Source organism: Aptenodytes forsteri, unplaced genomic scaffold (genome assembly GCF_000699145.1).
Source record: "Aptenodytes forsteri isolate BGI_AS27 unplaced genomic scaffold, ASM69914v1 Scaffold71, whole genome shotgun sequence".
NCBI classification, from domain to species: domain Eukaryota; kingdom Metazoa; phylum Chordata; class Aves; order Sphenisciformes; family Spheniscidae; genus Aptenodytes; species Aptenodytes forsteri.
In genome coordinates this window covers 1,270,582-1,295,387 of record NW_008795923.1, presented here as the reverse complement: position 1 = coordinate 1,295,387, position 24,806 = coordinate 1,270,582, and the positions used below count along the sequence as shown (strand labels likewise).

General features: G+C 36.0%; 1 protein-coding gene across 1 annotated transcript in view; it reads right to left on the bottom strand.

Annotated features, from left to right (window-relative positions):
* PPFIA2 (PTPRF interacting protein alpha 2) overlaps nucleotides 1–24,806 on the bottom strand; it is a 374,120-nt gene that overhangs the window by 118,442 nt on the left and 230,872 nt on the right. The window contains exons 4-6 of the mRNA XM_009284918.2: nucleotides 19,455–19,556; nucleotides 9,187–9,351; nucleotides 118–192 (exon numbers count right to left, since the gene is read on the bottom strand). Of these exons, the coding sequence (XP_009283193.1) occupies nucleotides 118–192; nucleotides 9,187–9,351; nucleotides 19,455–19,556 (342 nt within the window). The remainder of the gene's footprint in view (nucleotides 1–117; nucleotides 193–9,186; nucleotides 9,352–19,454; nucleotides 19,557–24,806) is intronic.

Sequence of the window (24,806 nt, the reverse complement as noted above, 5' to 3'; positions counted from 1 at the left end):
AATTTAATTTTTCTTTTTTTTTTTTTTTTGACAGTTTTAAGAAAAGTGACAGGGAACACATGGGACAGAGTATTAAAGAAATTGAACCTCAAAAGGGGAGAAAGTGTTTTATGTTACCTCCTGGTTAGCAGCAGCTAGTTCTTCTTCCAGTGCAGAGACTCTTTCTAAAGAAACCCTCAGTCGTTCCCTTACCTAGAAGAAAAATCAAAATATGTGCAGTAACGTAATTTCTATCAGTCTTTAAAGATTATATAATCTGCCATATGCACTACTGTATGCCTTGCCAGTCTGTTTGCAGGCGTGTGTTGCATCCTTTCTTGAGACATACTGTGTAGTAAACATTTAAACCTAACTATAGGAAAACTTAACCCACAAAAATAGGTGTCAAACTTCAAATGCCATACTGCTTTTCCACAGTTTGCCTATAATTTTATAGAATACACAGCAAATGCAAATATTCTAAAACCACATTAGGCATAAAAAGAAAATGTTTTTCACAAGCATCTTTTACAAAGGGTAAGGAAAAAACCATCTGCAAATGTTTTAAGTCCACTCCATGGAAGATAATTAATCTGTTCATATTAATTGAATGCAACAAATTCATTGAAAAAATAACTTGCAGCATTGACTTCAGGCACACATACTAAAGATTTTTGATATCATCACGCAGTTTGTTTGGGTTTTGCAAAAAGTCATAAACAAGGTAAACTCTCATAAGCAGAAAAGACTGCTGTGTTTGTACCAGTTTCATAGATGACCTATTCTGTTCTAAGGATGTTTATGATCTACTAAATTATTACTATTGTTACTATTATAGTTATTATTCAATATTAATTATTAATATTAAAGAATTACAATTTAATATATCTGAAGACATATTTACTGTTGTTTGAGTGCCCTGGCTCAGCATCAGCTCATGTAGTGATAGACAACCTAAGCTAGCAATGCAGGTGCCGGTCTCCCAATCTGATCAAAGGCAAATCAGACTTAAAGTGATCTTCAGTGCTGTGTGTAGGTGACTCTCTCTCTTCTGACTATGAAGGGAGCCTATGGCAACTCATCTCCTAATCTAACGAGAAATCATGAGTGAGAGGTGCTCAAAGGAGCAAAAGAAAAATGAGTTGAAGAGTGATAAGGTATAAGAAACCCTGAAGACTAGAAAGAATCCTCAATTTTATAGTCCAATTTCTGATTTGTTAATTTCCCTCTATTCCTTCAGCACTATAAGACTGAAAAAAATCAACTGTTAATGTTCCCAAAGATGCATATTGTATCTTAAATGGACATTTCCTATAGAGTATGACTATCTAATCAATAGATGAGCTGCAGTAACTGACTCTGCCTGTTCCTCACCTGATATAAATGACGTTTAAGCCATCTTGAAGTGGCAGTGATTGAGCCACCTCTGAGTGGCAGTGATAAGAGTGAAAATTACTACAAATTTTCACGACTGTTTCAACTGTTTTCTTACACCAGAACAACAGAATGCAGTGAGAATATGCAACGGAATCCAAAATGTTTTTCCTATTTATTAAATTTTTGTACTATTTTTCATCAAAGATGTATGTAAATCCCTTTAATCATAAAGCTTGCTTTTCAAAATGAGCTACATAATTTCTGGAAAACATGCTCATAAAGCTTTAGGTTTATGGTAGTACATAAGCTATCACCACAGTCATTTTTTATAAATTTTTTAGTATTCAATTCTAACACACTTAAAATATGTAAAATTAATTTGAAATATTATATTTTCTAATTCTAATTTATTCATAATTCCCATCTAATTATATTTTTCATAAAAAATACTTCACATCAAATGTATAATGCATCAATTATTCTGGCTATAGTTGAAAACCTGTAATTGTTTAAATAGCTGGAAAAGTATTTCTTACTCATTCTCCTTTCCTTTTTCTTATTTTTAAAATCATATTCTGCTTCAAAACCAGCATTATTTCACCAGTTCTTCTACCAGCTTCCAAGGGCTGCTCAGTGACCTCTTTCCCTATCCAGATAGACAACAAGTCCAAGGCAGTATGAGTCCATTATCTGGCACTCTCATCTCTTCTCTCCATACTCCTACCACACTCTCTGACTTCCCAGAGGTTTCCGATTCCTCTGTGGGTCCCAAAACTCTCTTTCTGTATCCTGCTTCTCTTCCCACTACCATTTCTGTCTTTCACTAGTTCTCCACTATTAAAGTCCACGTCCTACCAGCGAGGGGTGTAGTCCTGTCTCAAGAGGCCTGATTTCAATCTCCCTAAATACAGTGGGAGCTGGCAGACAACAACTTCTTAATGGAAAGTTCAACCTAGATGTAAAAAATACATAGAAAAATGACAGTCATCTTCCTGGCTTCAGTCCTTTTGGCTCTAAGCACTGCTGAGGGACAAGATGATTGAGGGAAAATTCACAAGACGGTAGTTGTCAATAGCTGAAATGAAATGCAATGAGTTGGTAATTTTACTTTAAATTTTCGTAAGTTTCCTGAAACCTCCATGTATTCAAGCCTAAGTGTTTTATAAATGAGAATGCATGTTTTAAAAATGTGTTATAAGGTGTCTACCACTGGCATTCACTTTGAATGGTGTTAGAATTTGAAAACCATCTAGGTCACATTACTGAGAACGTCACAGCTCTACAAGGAGCTGGACGAAAGCAAATTAATGATTAGAATATTACATTGTTTTCTCTTTTCTGGAAGTCAAAGATAGTCAGTGAGTAAATATAGTTCATAGAAGTAACCATTATCTTAGTGAGATTGTGTTTATCACTTCAGAAATAACATACTACTTAAATTTCATAAGGTCCTTTAATGTATTTCTATTTTCTTGGGCACTAGGTAAAGCTTTACTAATCAGATGTCACCTGATCTATCAGAACATGCTATAATATGCATTTTTAAAGGACAGATTCCCATTACAGTGCCACAGACACAGCAGAAAAGGGTTGCTCTCTCCATGTTAGAGGGTGTATGCAACACGTGCCCAGATCACTGGGTATTCCTCTGGCTTTTAAATGCAACCACATTATCTTAAAACATAACCACATTATCTTGAAATGTAACATAGTCAATGTCATGTTAGCACTGCTGTCGGTGCAAAGTATCACCCATCTTTCTCCGTCTCCTAGCAACTGCTTCCCACTTTTTTCCTTGCTGTCAAATTCTTTCTTCTTTCTCTCCAGATCTGCAGCCCACAAAGAGCTTTTAAAAAACACTTGCACATGCTAGAATTGAATAACTTTTTTTCATGAACAGCCTATTGAATAAAAGCTCTCCTAGCTACCTGCTAATGAATAAAAAGATAGTGATAATGTTGACATGAATAGGTTGTTTTTATTTGCAAGAATATTAGGTATACTTTTCTGCCGTGAATTAATCTTAAGAGAACCAGTGTTTTTTGAATCGTAGCTAGGACAATAGCTAGGACAATAACACTTGGTAGTTGCTTTCCTCTGTGAAGATCAACTGGACCCTTTTCCTAAAAAATTGACCAAAAAAAAGGGTTTGGAGAATTTGCTTCAAACAGTTTCTTCTTTCCAAATGCACATTTTAAATGTTGAACCCAAAGTTTTAAGAAAAATAGGAAAAGCATCTGCAGGAAAATAAACATGTTCAGGCAGATATTAGAAGTCAATTATAGCTATAGAATGGTATAAATAAACTAACCATTTTTCTAGTTTTTGTTCTTCCTGAATTGCATATAAGGAATATGTAGTTCCTGACCTACTCTATACTCAATGTCTATTCTAACCACAAAGTTAATCTGAGCTTCTATTTTCTATTCAACTCTAATGATGTCAGTAAATCTCATCTTCATTTGCTGTATTATAAACTATTCCATGTATATTCATATATAATATCCCAAAATATTTCATAGTGCTGTCTTACATTATTTCTACAACTTTTCATTGCATGAAATAAAACAAAGAAGGGTATCAGCTACTTAGCAGCAGTAAGAGAAGTCTGAGATCTGAAGCATTAAGAAGGTCAGGAGTGATTAACCGAAGAGAAGTTTCCACAAACTATCTTCCCTATGAATACAGCTGCAAATTTCAAGTCACTTACACAATAGCAAAGGCTATTAGGAATGTTAAGTCAGAATTTCACATCGGTCCCACTCGTAATCAGTCCTAACCTCTAGTGTTTAAAACTCCATTTTTTTAACAATGCTCATTGTTTGTGAGACATAACCTAACCTTATGCTCAGACAAAAGAGTCACTGAATTTAACTTTGAACATGAAGAAAATCTAGAATTGGTAGCAGAACTGCCCATGTCCTGTGTTTTCAGATTTCGAAAAATTTTAGCATAATTAGATATATAAAGATGTTTGAAAATATGTGTAGCTTCTGTCAAATTAGATTTCTAAATAGTAATAATACAGTTAGTGCAGTATCATTGTCATTTGCTGTGACACAACTCACTTACCCAAGGAGACACAATGAGATTTCGAGATACACATAAACCAGTAAATATTTATAAACCAAATTAACTCTTTCATTATCCCCATGCCCTAAAGAGAAAATTCTCACAAAATACATTACAACTATGCAAGAACAGACTATGAAGACTGTTGTTTGGCACTGCTAGGATCTCATATGGCTAATGGGGTAAGAACAACAGCATACTCTTACTACCTTCTACTCACTAAGATGTACCTATCGGGTTCAGCCAAACAGGACTGGCTCTCTAGCATGGGAAACTCATGACAAGCTTTCACAGGGGGGGAAGGGATGATGAAGGAGCTGTCAGACGCTGAAATAACTGTCAATGACAGTCTACTTTCTCTGAATAATGCAATCATGGCCATGATCTCTCTATGGTGGTCTATCTTTTGCGTAAAAGGTAAAGGCAAAGCCCAGACTTCATGTAATATATAGAGAGCCAATAGGCTTTTTGAAATCAGCTAAGGTATCGTTCCTGGTTCTCCTTACACTTAAGCAGGCCTGCCTGGAAATATGAACCCTGAACTGATATGTTTTATTTTCCGTCTTCCAGTCTGTTTTGTACTTTTCATTGTATTTTGTTATAGTAATGATGACATTTTTGTAGTTCTTGTACTGTGTACATAGCAATCCTTGCATGACCAGTCAAGTCTTGTGGCAGAGCTTGTTATAACATCTCGAGACGTTTTCGTGTAGGAAGTGAAAACATGAAAGAAAATTTGCATTTAGGAAGAATGTAAAGACTTTCTTGGGATTTTTGTAAGTTTAAAAGGCAAACTTTTTTATGAAAATATCTTGTTATGCTTTTTCAAGGGTGTAACAGCTAAATTACTGGTTTCAATGTCAACATTTTTTGTGAAGAAAAAAATTAAAATTTCCATTATTCATTTGCAAAGGGTCATGATACGTTTTCAATGCACTTTTGACAGTTTTAATTACTCTTTATCCATTAAACTACTTTGGTTTTGGGTGCATTTTCTGATAGGGCAGTGTTTATTTCCTGTGACACCAGTATATCATATATCATGGGTTTTTGCCTCAGTATTTAGGGCAAAGTTCTGCCCTCAGGCCTCCCTGAGCATAGCAGCAGTGTCTGTGGGAGTGAAGCGTAACCCACAATACAGGAGGACAAGACATACATAAGTCAAAGGGAGTAGACTGGCTGCATCCAAGGGTACTGAGAGACTTGATTAACTCATCATAGTGAGGCCTTTTCCATCTTTGAAAGGTAATGGCAGTCAGGGGAGATTCCTGATGAGTGGGAAACTGACAAATGTTGTGTCCACCATCATGAAAGGCAGGAATTATCCTGGGAAGATCCATGGAAGTACAAGCTGGCCAGTATTGGGAGGGTTATGGAGCAAATCTTCCTGGAAGCCATTTCCAGGTACATAAAGGACAAGATGGTCATTGGGAAGAGCCAGTATGACTTTGTCAAAGGCAAATGACATCTGGCCAACCTTATTGCCTTGTGTGATGAGATGACTAGCTCCATGGATGAGGGGAGAACAGTGAATGTTTTTTACTTTGTCTTTACAAGGCTTTCTGCAAGATCTTCCATTTACTGCTAGAGAAAAGGGTGAGATATGAATTGGATAAGTGGATTATACAGCGCATAGAAAACTGGCCGGACTGCAAGGCTCAGAGGTTTGTGATCAGTGACACAAAGTCCAAGTGGCATCCTATTACTATGAATGGAATAACCCCAGGCAACAGGACAGGCTTGGGGAAGAGATAGCAGTTTTGCAGAAAAGACCTACGGGTGAACAAAGCCAGACACACAGTTCAGTCAGCAGGTTGAGGGAAATGATTATTCCCCTCCACACTTGTGAGACTGCATCTGGGCTCCTCGGTACAAGAAAGACACTGACAGGTTTCAGTGAAGGCCCACCAAGTTGGTCATGGGCTGGAGCACATGGCATATGTGAAGAGGCTGAGAGAGCTGGGTCTGGTCAAACTTAAGAAGGGAAGGTTCATGGGAGACCTTATTGCTGCCTACAACTAGCTAACCAGAAGATGTGGAGAAAACAAAGCGAGCTGCTTCTTGGAGATGCAGAGTGACAGGACAAGAGGGAACAGGTGCAAGACTCAGCGACAGAAACTCCAGCTAGGTATTATGCGAAGAAAGATTACAATGAGGGTAGTGAAACACCAGAATAGGTTTTCTCCCTGGAGATATTCAGAAGTTGATTAGACAGGACCCTAAGCAACCTGAAACAGTTGGCCCTGCTTTGAGCAGGAGGTTGGGCCAAATGTCCTCTAGGAGGTCCAACCCACATTATTCTACTAATCTCTGAATAACTTCAATGAATTTTCATAGGTGGATTAATAGCTTATTTCTGAAGGGTCTGAAACAAATCTAACTTATATAATTTTTCTGTCAAAGAAAGTGTAGAATAGATGATTCACATGCCATAAAGGCTTTTTAGCACATTTGGGTGTATGCAGTCTTTTTTACTTCCATTATTTTTGAATAAAAATCCCCAATAATGTTGACAATGTGTGGTATAATGTCATAGTATTATATTGCCAGGTATCTTGATGATATATAAAAATGTCTTTCATCCAATCCTTCTAAAGAGAGATAATATAACATAAACACATAATTTTATACAGGATTTGTACCTGAAAATAATGTGTGCTAGTTTTATAACAAATTATTTTAAAATCATTTACTAAACTGTTTCCTTGATTGATCTTGGAATGTTTTATAATAAAAATATGATATATTATATAAAAATACAAAAGGTTCAACACATAGATGAATAGCACATAGGAAAAAGTAATTTTGGCCGATCAATTTTAAAACTTGTTTTTTAATGTAATAGATCTCCTGTTAATATGATTGCAGATGGCTGATTTTTCTACACTGGTAATTATTATTACCACTGGGACAGAGACCCATTATATACATAAGACGTGTACTTGTGTCACTCCAAAATTTTTAAATGAACTGAATACTGATTTTACCTTTTACATTAAAAAAAAAAAAAAATAGAATTTTCAAGAATATAGGTCAAAATATTATATTTAGCTTCAATCTAATTCTGTACAATAATTTTCAAAATGAGATGTAAAATAAACTGCACAGTACCTAAACACTAAAACATTCACAGAAGAAAATGTGTAAGAAGTACATAACTGCTGAATAATCAGAATCTATTTAAAGTTTAGTTCTTATTATTTCTCATATTTATCCAACACAGTGTCAAAAAGTACAAAAGCAGGAGAGCTCCCTACTCTCTTTATAGTTTTATCAACGTTTAAATTGTTGGATAAAAGATCAAAGCTTAGACCATAAACCCTATCAATCCTCAAAATATATTTTTAATAATACAGGATTTTGTAAGTCTTAATGATATTCCAAAGCTTATTACAATTAATTGCTTACAGTGTCTAGAAGTCATTATATTCCCTTTTCTAGATTTTCTTTAAATATGCTTTCATGATATGTAACTGAATGGAACATATAACTAAGGAGATATTCCTAAACACAAAATAAGTTTTGATTTGGCATAAGTTCCTTAAGTTCATTTAACTTTGAACCTGATAGTTAACCCAGTATGACTCATAACCCACAGTGTTTCACACCTTTATTACCAATGAAAAATAAATATTACTATATAACTACAGCTACCCTTTTCATAAAGCTGTTTCTTTTAATAATAGTTCCTTGAATATAGTCAACTTTCTCAGTATGTTTCTGAATTTAAAAAGTTAAATTTATTACTGTGAGACCATTGAACTGGTTCTATACAACACAGTTCAACTGTGCAGTCAATGATTTCAGATGCTGTGCTGCACAGTCTCCCCTGCTTACCCAACCATCTCAAACAGAGAAGCAACTCAGCCGCAGCGATGAGCCCAAGCAAATCAGTCAAGACAGACCCCACAAGGAACTAGGTTCTTGCTTGTGAGCAATGGTTCTCACGTGTTCCCTGCATGTGTAGCTTTGAGGCACGTACTAATTCAGATACATCATCTTCTGAGCATATTGTTTCTAGACATGAACTGGATTTCTGAATTCATGTAAGCAATGCTCAAGGTGATACCTCATAGTTGTACAAAGTGTCATTCACACAAAAGAGTCTTTCCAGCACAGGACACATGAGGAATCCAGTGGAAAGACCCTCTTAATTAGCATGACTAGATGCAGTTATCATCAGTGTTTTTTATCTTGATTCTGCAAGCCCTTCATTACTTCTGACATCAAAGGATCTACTACTTATTTTAGGTTACCCTACTTGTAGAGGGAACACTGTGCTTACGTAGTAAATGCTAAAAACATCTCTGAAACTTAGGAGGTTTTTCTCCTAAATATTTTTAAGAGGCAAGTTCCTTTATGTCGTTAGAAACATCTCATTCTGCCTTTTCACTCTGTTTGTGTGTTTTTAAAATTTGAGATGTCTACATTTTCTCAGCAATAACTTGAAAGCATATTGTACAGACAATAAATTCCATGGTGTCATCTTGATTCAGTGCTAAATAGGAGAAGCATGTCTGGTAGAGGTGAGATTTACTTATTTTGAAAAGTCAGTACTATTGTCTACAAAAGATAGCTAAAGTTACCTGAAGTGCATTACAGCTATTGGTCATACATTCTTATGGATTTCTCTGGACACTCGTAAATGCTGTAAGTACAGGACATATTCTAAGTAGTAAATAAACAATACTGTTGCTCTGCAGCATCATAAGGCACAGTTAAAGAGTGTATTTAGTAAGCTTTTTTTCCATACTGTACCTTTTCATCCAAAGCCTTGTGGTGCTCAAACAGAGATTTCAGAGCTTTGAGGACCTCAACTTCACTGGAAACTCCTGAGGGAGACTGTGCTTGCCGTTTCACCACTGTCATCCTCAGTGACCTTTCATGTCTTGAGACAAGGCACTCCAAATGCTCCAGTAACAGCTATTGGATTTGATATAAAAGGTTATTAATTTTTGTGCACCTAAATGCCATGGAAATTGTAACTACAAAGTGCATGGTACCAAATGGCAATTTTCTTGGCAACCTCATTGTAGGAGAGACTGCTGGAATTATTGACAACATTTCATGATTCTAAATCAGGTGGAACAAATAGAAAAATAGGAAATCTACTCATGATTTCACTTAAAACTCTGCTATGAAAAGTGAGAACAACAAATCACTCAGCATAGGGTCACTAACTAAATTAAGTACATATTTACAATATTATTTGTGATAGTAATTGATGAGCATTAACAACCAAATAACAACGAAAGCCAGTCTAAAGCATCATGCAAAAATACTAAAGTTTATAATTAATTCACCCTAACTGTAACATATTTTTAATTTATACTGGAAGTTACTTAACAAAATATGTAAAAATAAACAGTATATTTTATTAAATTTTTAAGACTATTCATTCTAAATGCCACAGCTAATGGCGTTTGTGCTCTCAAATGTTCATGGTCTCTGTTGTATCAGAAACGTGATGGAAGACAAAAAGGTCCGTAAAGAGAAATTTCAGGCTATTGTAAATATCTGCAAAATAACCTGTAAATAACCTATTGTAAAATCATATGATAATTCTTGTTCATTATTACTGTGAGGTTAAATGAAAAATTAAAATGATATGTGTATAGAAAATTCCCCATTTGTCTATACTTTCCTAGGGCCCATTGCTGTTTGATGTTGTATAGAAAATTCCCCATTTGTCTATACTTTCCTAGGGCTACCATTGCTGTTCTTACTGTCTGAACATAAAAGAGAATTGGTTAGCTGTAAGGTTAAAGCAGGGTAGCTAAATTCATGAATCACAATGCATGTTAAATGTATTGTAATTACAACATGCAATTCTATCTAAGTCATTGAACTGGAAATTTGAAAGTTACATGGTTAATTGTTTATTATTTCTCCTTCGATGTGGTTCTTAATATAGCTACTGTTAGTAAAGATTATATTTATCTGCAATCCATAGTTATTCTCAGTCACATAATGACCTTTATTGTTACATGAATTAATAGACATAGAAGAGCAAAACCAGAGTGTAATCACATTATAGTTGTAATATATTGCTATTAAGTCAGGAATGATTAGGGTTCGATGTTATCTTTGCTTCAAACATGGTTCTTGTGTCTGGATTTGCACCTGGTTATTATGTTACAATAACTGTATTATTCACAAAAAATAGTGAACACATACACAAACAATACATTAAGAATTGTAATGACTCCACGCAGTTCAAGAAAGGAGGGTATTTCTACCGCTCCTTAATTCAAGTGATGGCCTGTATTTATCAAAAGGAAATGAGCAAGAAATTCACGAGCTTTGTCATCCCATCCCTGTAGGGCTGACAGCAGAAATAGGTGGATTTTTAATTATTCGAGGCAGACCAAAGTAACAGGCAAATTTGAAGAGACCTCTTTATCATAGAGGCATCTGGAACTCGGTACAGGGCTGTGGTAAGGTTGTAACTTAGATGAGATCAGAATAGCTTCCAAATAGTTACAGAGTATTTCTGTTCATAGCAGTACTTAAATACACAGTTAATTACTATCATGAATAGAACTGGATTTCTGAATTTTGCTCTAAATTCATGTAACTTTGTGATTTTTCTAGGCCACCTAGTTTATCTAGGAGATAGCTGGAGGAAAGTAAGTCAATAGTTGATTTCTAATGTTACAATCTACTTTCTGCCCCATCTCTCCAAAAAGACTGTGCGGCTGCAACATTTCCTTCTCTCTGCAGCTGGACTCTACCCCACTCTGTAGCCCTAGGGTAGCCAGACTGACTCTAATCTATGCTGCGGACTTACATTTCTCCACAGTCATTCCCACTTGCCGGCTGATCCTGTTAGAGCCTGTCTCATCCTGCTCGGTTGTCTGTCTTGTCTGCCTTTCTTTATGCAGAAACTTTCCAATGCATCATAGCTAGAACAGTCTAAATCAGGTCAAAATGACATGAATTTCTGGAGCAATTGGGGAAAAAAAGGAAAATGTTGAACCACAGTTGAGCTTTTAGCATGGCCATTCCTTCCATAAGTCTGTAGTTGTCTGAAGCTCGAACTGACACCCACTAAACCAGTCCAGAATAAGAAAACCTCGGTAACTAATTTTTTGGCCTAATGCTGAGCAAATTTATCATATTTGATGCCCTACCACCCTAAAAAACTTATCTCCCAGACAAACACTGTGATGATTGGAAAGAAGAACTCTAAGAGTCTGTATGCAGGTCTTAGTTGGAAGGGAAAATGAGAAAATCTGGTTTAGGAGAGAAGAAAAATGATGGTGACACAGAATTCTTGGCATGGAAAAAACTTTCATGACAGAAGGAATTACACATAACCTATAGCACAGAGATAAATGAGGAACCCAGGAAAAAAACTAATATACATCCAGCACCTCATTTTGAACTGGTGAAGACAGACAATCTCGACACGGAATTTGAAGTCCGCATGGACAGAAGAAAGACAAGATCCTTACTAAGAGAAGGAAGAATGGAGATTGAAGAGAGTGATGAAGAGAGAAAAAAACGTTAAACAAGGTTTCCAAGTATAAGAAGAGAGCAGAATCGTGGGAACTCAGAATTTCTACTGGAGCGATTGTGGAGGTTTACTATGTAGGATGAACAGTGCAGCAGCCTAGCCCTTTGTAGAGCAGCAGATAACACAGTTAACTTTAGGTTAAGTTACTGCCATGTTCGAAACGTGCATAACATATAAAACTAAACCAATGAAAGTCATCCATTTAATATACACAAAAGCTAATTTTGCCTTTAGCTTAGAATTACCGTTTTAGAGGTGACAAAACCATATTTTAATGTCTGCATATATTTCATAGTCGTTAAATAAATCAAGTGCAAAATATTGTGTTGCCTATTTTACTGTATAAAGAGAGATGAGCTGACGTCACAGCTAAGTGTCAAAATACTCATGGAGAATTACTGCACTACTTGTGAACATGTCATGCTTTTTCTTACTGTTCTTATTCACTCAAGCTACTCAGCTAGCAGTGGTTCATTTTTCTGGAAACTACCTCTGAACACTGGAATTCGCCTTACCGTCAGCCCTAAGAAAGCTCAAGGAGATGTGCTGGCATAGATTTCCAGCTTATAGCAATTTCTTATTTTTGCTTTTCAACAAAAGTAAACTCTATTTCTCCACAAATTCTGTGAGCACTGCTTACAGCAAATCCAGCTGAGCAGAGAGTATTATTAACCAGGTCTCCCAGTGCCACATTATTCCCAGCTGTGCTGACCGGGAAGAATAACCCAAGGGTTAGGACATCTGACTGTGAGCACCTGATGGCAAATCCTTGCCCCTGCTCTGCTATTTTATCCATCTTTGGCCCAACTACAATTATATTAAAAAAAGTGTAATAGATCTTCCCTGCGTCGCTGGGAAGAGCAAACATAACTACATTGACAGAATTATGAAGTGTCCCACTGCTACAATGATGGGGGAAGGGACATATAAACATATAAAATTGACATTGAAGACAATGGTGTGCCCAAGCAATGTTTAAGTTTAATGACTGAAGGAAATCACAATATCATGTGGGCATGGGGGTATGTTGAGGACTTTCCCCCCTATGCAATTCAAGAATTACTATTCCAAATATTTGTGAGAACACCACAAGATTTCATGTCGAAATAGCATTGTAACAATATTGGTAGTTCATTTAAACTACAAAAGAATTGTTAGAAACAGCGTTAGGTATTTTAGTATGTCGCAGTTAAACTCTGGCATTAATAAAGATCATGGGCTGTTGCTGAGCATTTTCTGCTCCCTCACACGGTGTCAAGCTGCTGCAGTTGTCAAGCAGTCAGAGGGACAGGCAGCTTGCAGACAAAAGAAGATGAAGATCAACAGCAGCAGGCGGGACAGAATCACCCCACGCATCATCATTGCTATGCTTTTCCTACTGGAAAGCATAAGCTTGACAATGAATTATGAAATAATCTGACATGTGAATTTTATTCTTATGCCGGGCAAATTTTAGGATGCTCAAGATGCCATGCTGATAATTGTATCTTAGTTAAATGGGATGGAGGTTTCTGGAGCTCTGGACTCTTCATGAGCATAGCATACAGAATGTTTAAAAAGAATCATTTAAAGACTGAAAAATGCTCTAGTGCGTATTTTGTTAGCGAATGAAGCATCTTTAAAATGTTAATTACAACTAAATCAACAAGAATAAAGAAAACTGTTAGAATATACCCAGCTTCCTGTATTTCTCAAATCACTTCCACAGCACTTATGGAAGTAATTGATTTCTGTGAAATGGAAATGCATGGTTAAATTTAATGATATAAACTACATCGGTGTAGGCTATCACCTACCTATATTATACTATAACATCATTACTACATGGACACTGATTTACATATGGAAAATGAAAAATGTTAAAACATTCTTTTTTAGGAATGATGACTCTCAGTAGAGCTTGTATTATTACAGGACCTGGATTTTAATCAATATAAAATATTTTATCTTAACTTTCTCTGTTTTCAACAAACCTGTTTGTAAAAAAAAATGTTCACAGCAGGATAATAAATGGAGAAATTAAAGAATCAGGACAGGGTGATGGAGAGAAAAGGAGAGGCATAAAAAATGGAATACAGGGAGAAAATATAAAAGATAAGGGATTTACTAAAATGAGACAGACTTAGCTTAAAGGATTCCTTAGAGGAATGGGGCAACCCACTAAGAAGACAATTCTCTTTCGAGGTCCAGCTTAAAATTTCTCACCAGCACAGGCAAAATTGAATTTCCTTTCAGTCTATATTTAGAATGCACATTGTTCAGTGAATCTCCATCTCTGGTGCAAGCAAAGAAGACAAGCAAAATAAGCAGACATGGGGTTGCAGATTATCTCTAAAACCAGTCACAAAATCAGTCATTTTCGCCAGCATTTTTCCACAGTGGTGGAAACCAATTTGCACCCGTGGTCAGCTGGGGTGACCTCAAATAGCTATACTGGTAAATTACTGGCAAAAATCTTTCTTTGAAAAAACAAAGTTACAGCCTAACTACAGCATATGTCCCATGTCAGTCTTTCTGTACATCTAAGACAGAAAAGAAGATACTGGCAACCTAAAACCTTAATGGAAACACACACAAGTAAAGCAAAAGTAGGAAAGAAAATGTAATAATCAGGATAATGATACAAAGTAATAGAAATGAAGAAAAGGGTTTTTATGAGAATAATGAATATAAATATAATAACTATTACATTATACAGTGTCTGAAAATACAGGTATTGAATTGCAATATATTACATATTACTATCTTTTGTCACCCTGTTTTCTATGACAGAAGTTCTTATTTTGAAAGAAGAAACACATATGTCTAGAATGTGTTGCATAATATTGAGGCAAAAATAATGAAGATTACTGTCATTTACATTAGTGAAATAATGCTTTTGCCTTTACAGAACTTTAGGAAACAGTCTTTTGCCTTTACAGAACTTTTTGAAACAGTTATACTTTTTTTCATGGGTATAGTGCTTTCAGGCTGTAAGAACTCATGTTATCATGTTTAAAAAAGAAAATAGAGTGCCCGATTTAGTTTCAGCACCTATCAAACTGATGTAAGTAAAAGGACCTCTAAGAAAATGAGCTAAATAAAGGCGTTAAACCCATACTTTAAAAGACATTCTTAGAGTTTTCCAATATAATAAAAGGGAAATTTAATCATAAAATATAGGGTTAAGTTCTGATCTATGCGTATTATGAGACTGCAGTGCCTAATTGAAGATGTTTCATAAACCATTCACTAAGGAATTGAGACAATAAAATATGAATAAAATGAAATCTAAGTCAGCCTTGTTCACTTTAATAAATGTTTCAACTCCTGAGGTATTAAGTAAAAGAAAGATGATGACACTGTCTTTGTTACTGCTGTTTCATTCATGAATATAGGTTTAATTTTTCTTGTTTCTAAAACTGCTTGAACTAAAATATTTCAGACCAATTTAAGTAACATTTTATGCTATATACAAAAAGCATATATACGTGTCTGTTTTTTTGTTGTAGTGAAAAAAACACAATTATGTTAATCCATATCAGTACTGTAACAGATTTTTTGTTTCAGCTGCCAAACCAAACCCCACATTTCCCCATAATCATATTCTGATTTAATAAGTTAATCCTACAAGCTTTTTCTACTTTTAAAGAATACACATTGAGACAAAAATAACTTTCAATTTTAATTTAAACTTAGCACAGCCAAATTAGTGTTATAATTTCCATTAAATGATATGCTAGATCACATTGACCTGTGTTCCAGCTTCAGAAAAGATGCTGTCTTTCCACATGCTATAGGTGATCATTCTAGCTAGAGAATATCCAGAGAAATAACTGTAACAGTTTCTATTAAGATATTTTTGTATACGTTTTCAAAGTCCCATGCAATGATTTTCCAGAGAGAACTTGTTTGTATTCCTGCCAGCAATGCCACACCAATCAATACATATACATATGCTCCTGCATTTTCTATTTTGCCTCGCGTACTGACAGATTAAGTTGCCAGCTAAGTTCTTGACATGAAAATATTTGTACTCTAATATGTCAGAAAAAGTTAATTATCGTAGGCAGTAAAAAAACATATTCAAGAGCAAAAGGTCAGTAGGGAGCTTTGCTTAAGAATACTGCTAGAAGGATTGAGTAGGAACTTGATTAAATATTGGGGAACATGTAAACCTTGGTATTTTGGCTGAGATCTGGAGTTTATGGGTCCTGAAGAATGTTAATTCCAACATGCTCTCTCTAGAACACATTTTACGGTCAGGGTCTGCCACTGCAGCTTGGCATAGAGTGGCAAAACAGGAGGTGTGTTGTCTGGGTTTTTTTTGTGGAGACTGGCAAAAACTTTAGGAGATTGTTGCCAAGAAATAAAGAAATGCACTGGTGTGGGTCTAGAATAAAGAAAAAAGTGCCAGTTAGACATAACTGAAAACGTAAAAGGGAGCTAGAAGGCAAGAGACGGTTGGGAGTGTGTACTCAGAACCTGACAGAGTTGCCACTTTTATTTCTTCTTGCTGATCTTCAGCTTGAAGCAGTAGGTACTTCAAGCAGTATCTTTATGCTGTTACCCCAGGGAAATAAAAGGTTGCATTAAAAAATTTAGAAACAGCAATCTGAGAATATGGAACTGAGCCTCTTTATTTAAAAGTAGTAGGAAGTGCTACCTGGGACAAAACTGGTTGTACTGAGTAGTTCCACTACGCATGGTTATGCATGAGAGTGTCCTGGGAGGGCAGGTAAGCCTTGCGAGCATAGCCAAGATAGAGCTGGGTTAAGTGTGAACACTAGTGGGCTGGAAGAAAGAAGGATTAGTTGGACTACCTTTATATATTAGAAAAGACATTTAATTTCCTCACTGCAAAAGTGTATCAGTGATCCGCCAAATAGTATTACTTTATTAGAATCTTTGCTTAAATAACAGAAAAATTTTGGAGCAACTTTTTCTTACAAAATATTAATGTTGTTTCGCATTAATAACAGCATAAATCTCAGTTTGCAAAAGTGCCTCTTTATAGGCAATGCCTTCTCAATGAATGTTGCTAGAAATCTCATCACTAGCATGTCATCAAGACTGTATTCTGAAGACAACAGCTTTGTATCTAAAATGCTGGTCTTTCACTATAAAAGAAGTGTACCAGAGCCTATAGAAGACAGCATGACTATTACAGCAAACTCTGGCAACTAATGAAGTATATGGCAGCTTAGACCCTGGCAAGAACATATGTTTGACACGATGGAGTGATATTTTATTAATGAAAATGCTAGAGGTCAAAGTAAGGCATGTCTCCGAATTTTTTCTCTCTCCTTCCCCATTAATACTTGGACTATATCTTCCCTTCTTGTTTACTGTAACATTTCCTGCATTTCTTATATTTTTTCATAGCCTAAATCTTCTCATCTCCAATACCTAGCTTCATCCTCATTCTGAAAACACACTGATAGAGTTTGCTAATTTTAACTGCAAGGACTTCTCGCAAGGATTATCACAATCTACAACTCTCATTCGTTGGTATTAGTTCTCCTGGAAAATCTCTTACTGATTTTTCCTTTACGTAACACAAGAAACATAAGAATGGAAGATCTTTAATTTTCTTGGTTTGCAAAGAAAGTGCTTATGACAGAGCTCAGTCTGACTCAGGTGATGACTTGCAGTTGACTCATCTTCCTTTTCTCTCACAGTCGTTTGGCAAGTGACTATCTTTGGCTACTAGGCTGTCTTGGGGTTTTTGCTAGTCTGCACTGCTTATATCAGACCCACAGTAAGTATTGGCACACTGCAGTTTTAATATACCAAGGTTGGCGTTCGATGGGCTTTGTAGTGAAATGGATAAAGCATTGTGCTAGGCAGGTTTGTGTGCATACTTATGAAGAACTTAGGACAACTGAGAAGATGACATTGCAAATTTAGTTTATATGGTATTTTTTCTGTAAAGAAAGGCAAATGGATATATGTTCTGTGCAGGAATGGGTATATGTAGATTACTGAATAGGTACAATTGAGTGTATATTTTAACTACATCTCTGTATTCAAAAGTTTGTGCTGGAAATTAACGCAAAGTATTCTTTATTCTATGTAAATTATTTTCTTAATTGACTTTCCTATTTTTACCTTAAATACTAAAATAACTGATACACGTAGCAGTTACTGAAAATTTAAGCAGCTGTAGAAAGTCTTCAGATTTGTAGTTGAGATGGTTTGCTAAACCTAAAGAATGCAGTGCAATTCCTACATGCTTCTCCACTAATTAATTCTATTTTTGTGGGAGTCATTCTGGACTGTTTAGAATGTATGAAAGTCATGGGAGAAAAAGTAGGTCTCACCTATGTCTCCCATCACATTTCCCAAACCAATCACCTCTAAGACTTTTGTGCTAAATGTGATCATCTCTTGCACCTCCAAGCTAGCATGGAGGTAGATGGGGCAGCTTTGCCTCTTTGTAGGCATCTGTATCCTCTGTCCTTCCTTGGAGTTCTGAAGTCTATGGCACCCTGGTGCTACAGCTGGACAGAGGAAAGGAGGGAGAAAGACCCTCTCTCAGTTCTTTTGTCATGTACATTTCCTTCAGAATGCAAATTAGCTGACCAAGGAAAGATGTTATCTGAGCAGCCAAAGTGCTATTAGTTTAGTGAGAGGAGGAAAACAGGAAGAGTTACCCAGATCGTAGAAGAATGAAATATGGATATGAGAAAACATCCTTGGTGTTCAACCTCTCTGAGATCTATTCCATATGTTCATTACCAGCCTGACTCCTGTCTGATCTGGGACCACTCCACCTCTTTCTTCACACCTTTCCACATCCCATAAAGCCTCCTCTGCTCTCCTCTTCCATTTCTTGATCAATTCTGCCTTTGCCCAGACACTTGCATGTGCAAATTATTTTATTCCGAAAACCATTCTGTACACCATTTAAGAATTTTCAGAAGGTCCTATCACATGTTCTTATTTCCAGACAGAATAACATCTTCTAATTGAAGTAGAACATAGTAAATTTAAAGGTGAAATCTTGTCCTCACTTAGCTGTATGGCAAATGACATTTACTTCAAGGGTCACATGGCTGCATCTTGACTAAACAGCAGGCTCATTGTGATATAGGTAGCAGCCTTCATCTCATCCTTATTCAGATCAAATCCAAGGCACGAGGGAAAGCTGGGTCTGTTGTAACCTTGCCTTTTGCCTTGATAAGAGATGAGGATATGTGCAGGCTACTTATGCAGGCCCTGGGGCTTGGAAGGCTGCGTGAGTCCCTTGCTTTAGAAAACATTTAAACTGAATGTACTTACCATGTTATATACAAAATCTGCTATTTTTGTAGTATATCTTGTTAACGCTTACAGTCATTTCCTCCGGGACTGTAGCATGATAGATACATCCTGTTACTTAGAATCTTACAAGTCTCATGTACTTATTAAAAGGCTGGAATTTTGTCTTCTTATTTATACAAATGAAGATCTAAATTTATATATAAGTATATTCCTCCTGCTTTACACATACATGATATCCAGAAAAGGTCTGCTGTATACTTACTCTTGTGTTGTTTCTTTCAGCTTTCAGTTCTGAAATCTCCTCCTCTTTTTCAAGCAGCTGTTCCCTGCACGCATTTAATTCTTTTGTCAGTGCAGCAAATTCCTGTGGAATAAAATTATATATGAAGTTACTCAAGGTGTAAGCACTAGAATAATCAAATCCATATGCATTCTAGAGTTTGAGGATTTAAATAATATTTAGAAATCATCAACACAAACTAAAATAGCAAATATAAGCATCAGCATCTACCAAAACCATTAAAGTCTGGGCATATCTAATAAAAAGCGCCTATGGAAAACACTGATTTAAGTTTAGAAACAAAAGAAGGTTCAAGATGATGGCAACATCCCCCATACATAAGCTATCAGAACCACACCAGAAGAAGAACAGAATTGGCCTATTTCATAGCAACAGAGACACCATGTTTCACACATAATGAGGTTCAACTCAACATATCTACTTAGTGAGTGTTCTTGCCTCTCTGCAAGGCAGCTGTTGCAATATGGCATGGGAGAAAAAAGTTAAGGTATTCACTGATCAAAATCTATCTAATATCAGAATAACGTAAGTAATATGTGCGTTGTGAAAAAAATACTCTTGTTATTTTTACTTGATATTTGAATTTAACTATTAAAATGTATTTGGGCATCATAGTGAAAGGCTGTGATGAATAAGAGCAATACTCATGTTTGTTAGTTTGGAGTAAGTTTCCTGTGAAATAACAACAAATTGGATTTTAAGTTGCTCCCAATGTTAAGTTTTATACCTGCAACTAATAGGTTTTCTGAAAAAAACATTTTTCAGTTGTCAAAATTCCTATTAAAATGTCTTGATTTTACCATTGCTGTTACTCTTCAACAATATACATAAATTTTTGTCTATACAAAGAGCATTCACAGATGAGTCATTCATTTCTATAATGAAAAGGTTTCACTCCATATGTGTTTATTTTTGACAGGCACAACATACACTAAACTGTAGTGGTTAATTTTATCCTTTACAGCAAAAAGATGCTACATGTCTCACAAAAACAGTGAGGCAAAGGATGAAAAGCCTTTAAAATTTGTGATCATGTGTCAGAAAAAAAAAGATGTCTTGATGAACAGCATTGCTGCTTAACAAAGATATATACATATTTTTAAATATTAAGTTAATTTTAGTTTGATCAAAATAGTCAGTGCTTAAGAGCACCCACAAGCAGCCAGAGTTAAACTGAACCAATTCCTAATTCCTCCCCTCCCCCCAAAAGAAAGCAGTTTAAGAAAAAAACATGTCCAGGTGGTTTATCTTATCAGCCAGTAGGATGAAGCTGAGACTAAATCTACTTATTTAAGACAAAAGCTAGCAATGATCTCAAAAGGGCTTGGTTTGCTGCTTCCCCTCAAGTTGCTGAAAGCAGCTTTTATCTGACCTAAAGTGCTGTTCAGCAGAAGTTGGGTAGGTATTCCTAGGCTCATTCTGTTTTAATCATGTTTCTAAATAGTTAATGGTATATGGTATTATTAATAATATATTAAAAAGTATTCAAATATATTTCAAGTGATATTCTGACAATATGTAACTAAGTTTGGGTTTTTTTCATTTTTCAGCAGCTGGAACTGGATTCACAGTAAACCTCCATGCAAACTGCATGGTAGTAAGGAAAGTGTTGTTCTGATATCCTCAGTGGATTTTGTTTTAGAGATCAGCTATTGATCACATGAACCGTGTAGTGATGTTTTGTGTCATACCTCCTAATCAGTATTTTCATTTTACACCCTAGTGGTCAAGAACTTGTAAGGCTACGCAGCACACTTTGATGTTAAAGCCCTTAACTTAGCTTTGAAAATAAGATTTAAATTTTAAAACTCCTCTCTCACTTTTCAAAAGTATCATTAAAACTTGTGCCTGTAGGTCTTACTCTAGGATTCAGAAACTGCCAGCCCAGCAGTGTTATTCTGTCCAGCATTTTGTTTAAAAAACTCCTGTCCTTAAGGTTACAACTGATGTTACATACCAAATGAAAATATCATATTTAATAGGAAGCCAACGATCTCAAGTCAGATTGAATCAGAATTTTGAAGCACAAAACCACACATACATGTATATTTTTTTTCTTTATGTTCCTCTAAGAGAAACTTTATAGTGCTACAGGGTGGAACTCTGGTTACTAATTTACATACAGTTTATACACATCGGTAAGTGTCTATAATACTTTCAGAACCTCAGAGAATAAACTTTCTGTGTAATCTATGTAGTATGTTGTTGTTATTTACATTTTCTCGTTTCTTTGTACTGTTTCAGTTGGAATTAAAATAGACATTTTGGCATACGCTTGGGCATCCGGATAGGTGACAGGTGGTGAAAAGCATAACGAGTATCATCTGGTGACTTACAGCTCCCGTTTCTAACTACAGTAAGGCAAAGCAGTCTGATAACATGCTTTTGTTGCTTTGCTTGGAAACAGAAAAAGATATGAGTTTATCAAATTGTACATTCTTTGCTGTGCCAAGGCAACTCTGCTACCAGCACTACAGTCCCTAATGCTTTCGTCAATATAATCTCAAATAACTAAGGAATGGAGTTCCTGCTAGTTTGCTGAGCAGCTTGGAGCTCATTCTTCGGGAAATTTTCTTTGGTCATCAGCTTAAGTTTTCCCTTGCTTAAAAACAAATCATTACTCAAAATTGTGCTCCCGGAGAGTCCCATACCTAACACAGTGTCCTCTCAGCCTTGAAATATCTTCAGCTTATATTCATAATAACTATTAGCATCCACTTTAGCTGGGCTACCTGTGTCCAGTATTTTAGACCTTTTTACTTGAGTCACTGACATAGCCCCTTCAAGCCTTTTAGTTATTCAGTTGCTGCTGCTCTCTGAAATTCCTCTGTGCTCTTGACATATCTGCAGTACTAGCATTTACAACAAGCAGTCACCTCTTTGTACCTCTGCAGCTAAAGTGGCCAACTTTCTCTCTTCATCTGAAATACTAGAGGCTGCTCAGTCGTCAAGAGCTTTGACATCTCAGTTGTCAAGAGCTTTGACTTCTCTGAATCGAATGATGACAGAAAGAGGGTTTTTTTTCTTGGTGTTTCTATCATAAGCCTTTTACAGGGAAAGCCTCAAAGTAAAATTGAGTTTGCCCTAGAGCTTTACAACTTATTATTTCTGTCACATCTACTTTGATGAATTAATAACTAGGATAAAACCTCACAACAACTTGCTTTTCAATTCATGCTTCCAAACCTACAAGTAAAACTCATTTTAAATTGATCCCTTTTGTCCAAGGTATCCCTGAGATATGACAACGTAATGCTCCAGGGGACGTGTTTCTCCCACAGGTTAGAAGCAAAGCAAAACATATTTTTGTTTTACCCAGTTACGTAATAAATAACATATGATGATAACGACCTCTGCTCTCACAATTCCCTCCTATATATACAAGGATCAAGGGAACACTGTCATCAGGAATTACTATTTGCAGCAGAAATCTTGCATGGTCAGTCATACTTCGGGAGCCCTGAAGGTAGTATCTGTTGCATAACTAATATGATTCGACAGGCACAACTGCACTCTTAAAGCTTGTGTAGAAGGTGTGTGGCTACAAAGCTAATTAAGAACTAAAGTGATCTACAACTATATGAAAATTATTCAGTTGATGACACTGTTTTTATACTACACTACACTACACTACACTATGACATCAGGACAGTAACAAAACTATTTCATAATAAACCCAACAAAGAGCATTTTTTTTGCCATCTGAATAAACATAATCTCGGAGCCTATCTTATCTGCTGTTTCTCTTTTTGTCTTAATACGTGGGCTATAACACTCAGTCTGACTGAAAAATAGCTGACTCAAAATGACAGCTCTTCATTTATACCATGTTTATCTTTGAAGAGAGGACAGAAGCCTTGAAAACAAATTCAACAGAAATTAGTAGCCACTGAAAGAACTGCTAGGCGTTACAAATTAAAAAAAAGTCAAGGACTTCCCCTGGTGAAAAGCTGAGATACAGTCAGCGCAGAGGCTGGAGGGTGCCCGGGAGAGTGGGAGGCCATCGGGACAGGCAGGCTGACAGCACTGCCAGATGTGTTGGCAGCAGGACTGTGCAAGGGAGGCATACCGCAGCTCCCTTACCATTAAATCTCTGCCTCTAGGGGCTGGCTTAACAAATGCTGCTTTCTTTGCTTATTGTTCCCAGGAAAGGCCTGCGAGGTTTATTTTTTATGACCTAATATGCAGAAAACGTATACAACTAGTCTCCAAGCTGAGGGTATGCCACAGAAATTATGAGACCTCCTAGCTGCAATGCTCAACTGTTCAGCCTGTGTATACAGTCCAGTACAGAGTGAGTTGAAATGAAAATAACACCAGCCTCTCATCATCCCCACAAAAAATAACTACTGAAAGAAAGGAGAAATTTTGTAAGACAAAAAAAAAAAAATCCATAAAATTCAGTTTCAGAGACACTGGGGAGATTCGGCTTAAAATCTCCTCTGGATTTTCCATCTTTAAACCACAGTTCATTTCAGAAATGAATGAGTGAACTAATCTCTGCATGGAGAAAGAATGGTAAGGCTTTATCATTTTTATTTTACATTCAACACAAGCTATGTCAACTGATTTGCTTTCCTACAAATTTAGATGTAACTCATTTAACATAAGAAATTACTATCTACTACAATTCCCTCGGAGTTTTAACCTTTCATTTATTATGTTTTCATCCAATCCAATTTTGTAAAAAAATTTGTACCTTCTTTCTTTTCTTATTTTTCCTTCATTGGAAATAATTTTGGAAATTCTTTTTAAATGACCAAGGATTTATTTTAGCAGTTTTGCCATTACCAGCACACAGATTTCAACCCTGTTGACTCCTATTAACAAGGCAAAACACTACAAAATCTGAATGTAATTCACTGTTTATCTTCTTACTACAGAAGAGCCATAATAATAGTCCTTGATCCTAGATTAGGTTGAATGCAAGATTTAAATATGTGGGTTTGGTGTCAATCTTCTTAAATGTTTATTGTTACATTTCTGCTCAAAATAACAGTTCATTTGCACACAAGTTTTAGGCTGGAAAACATGTACCCTGAAATATTGTATCGTAACAGGACCCATGTAAAAACAGGAAATCTGTTTGGATCTCAGGACTAAAATTTTGGTCTCTTCATATATAAAAAAGTCATACTTTCAAAATCGTAGAGTAGTCTCTGAATTAGTCTCTTAAAAATATTATCAGACCAGCTTGCACTACGATGCTGTTTGCATGGAGAGTTTTCTGTACTTCTCCACAAATAAATGTAAGCAAAATTGATCCAGTCTCCCTTTTCCCCATTTTTATGCAGTGGACTTTTTTTTTTTCTT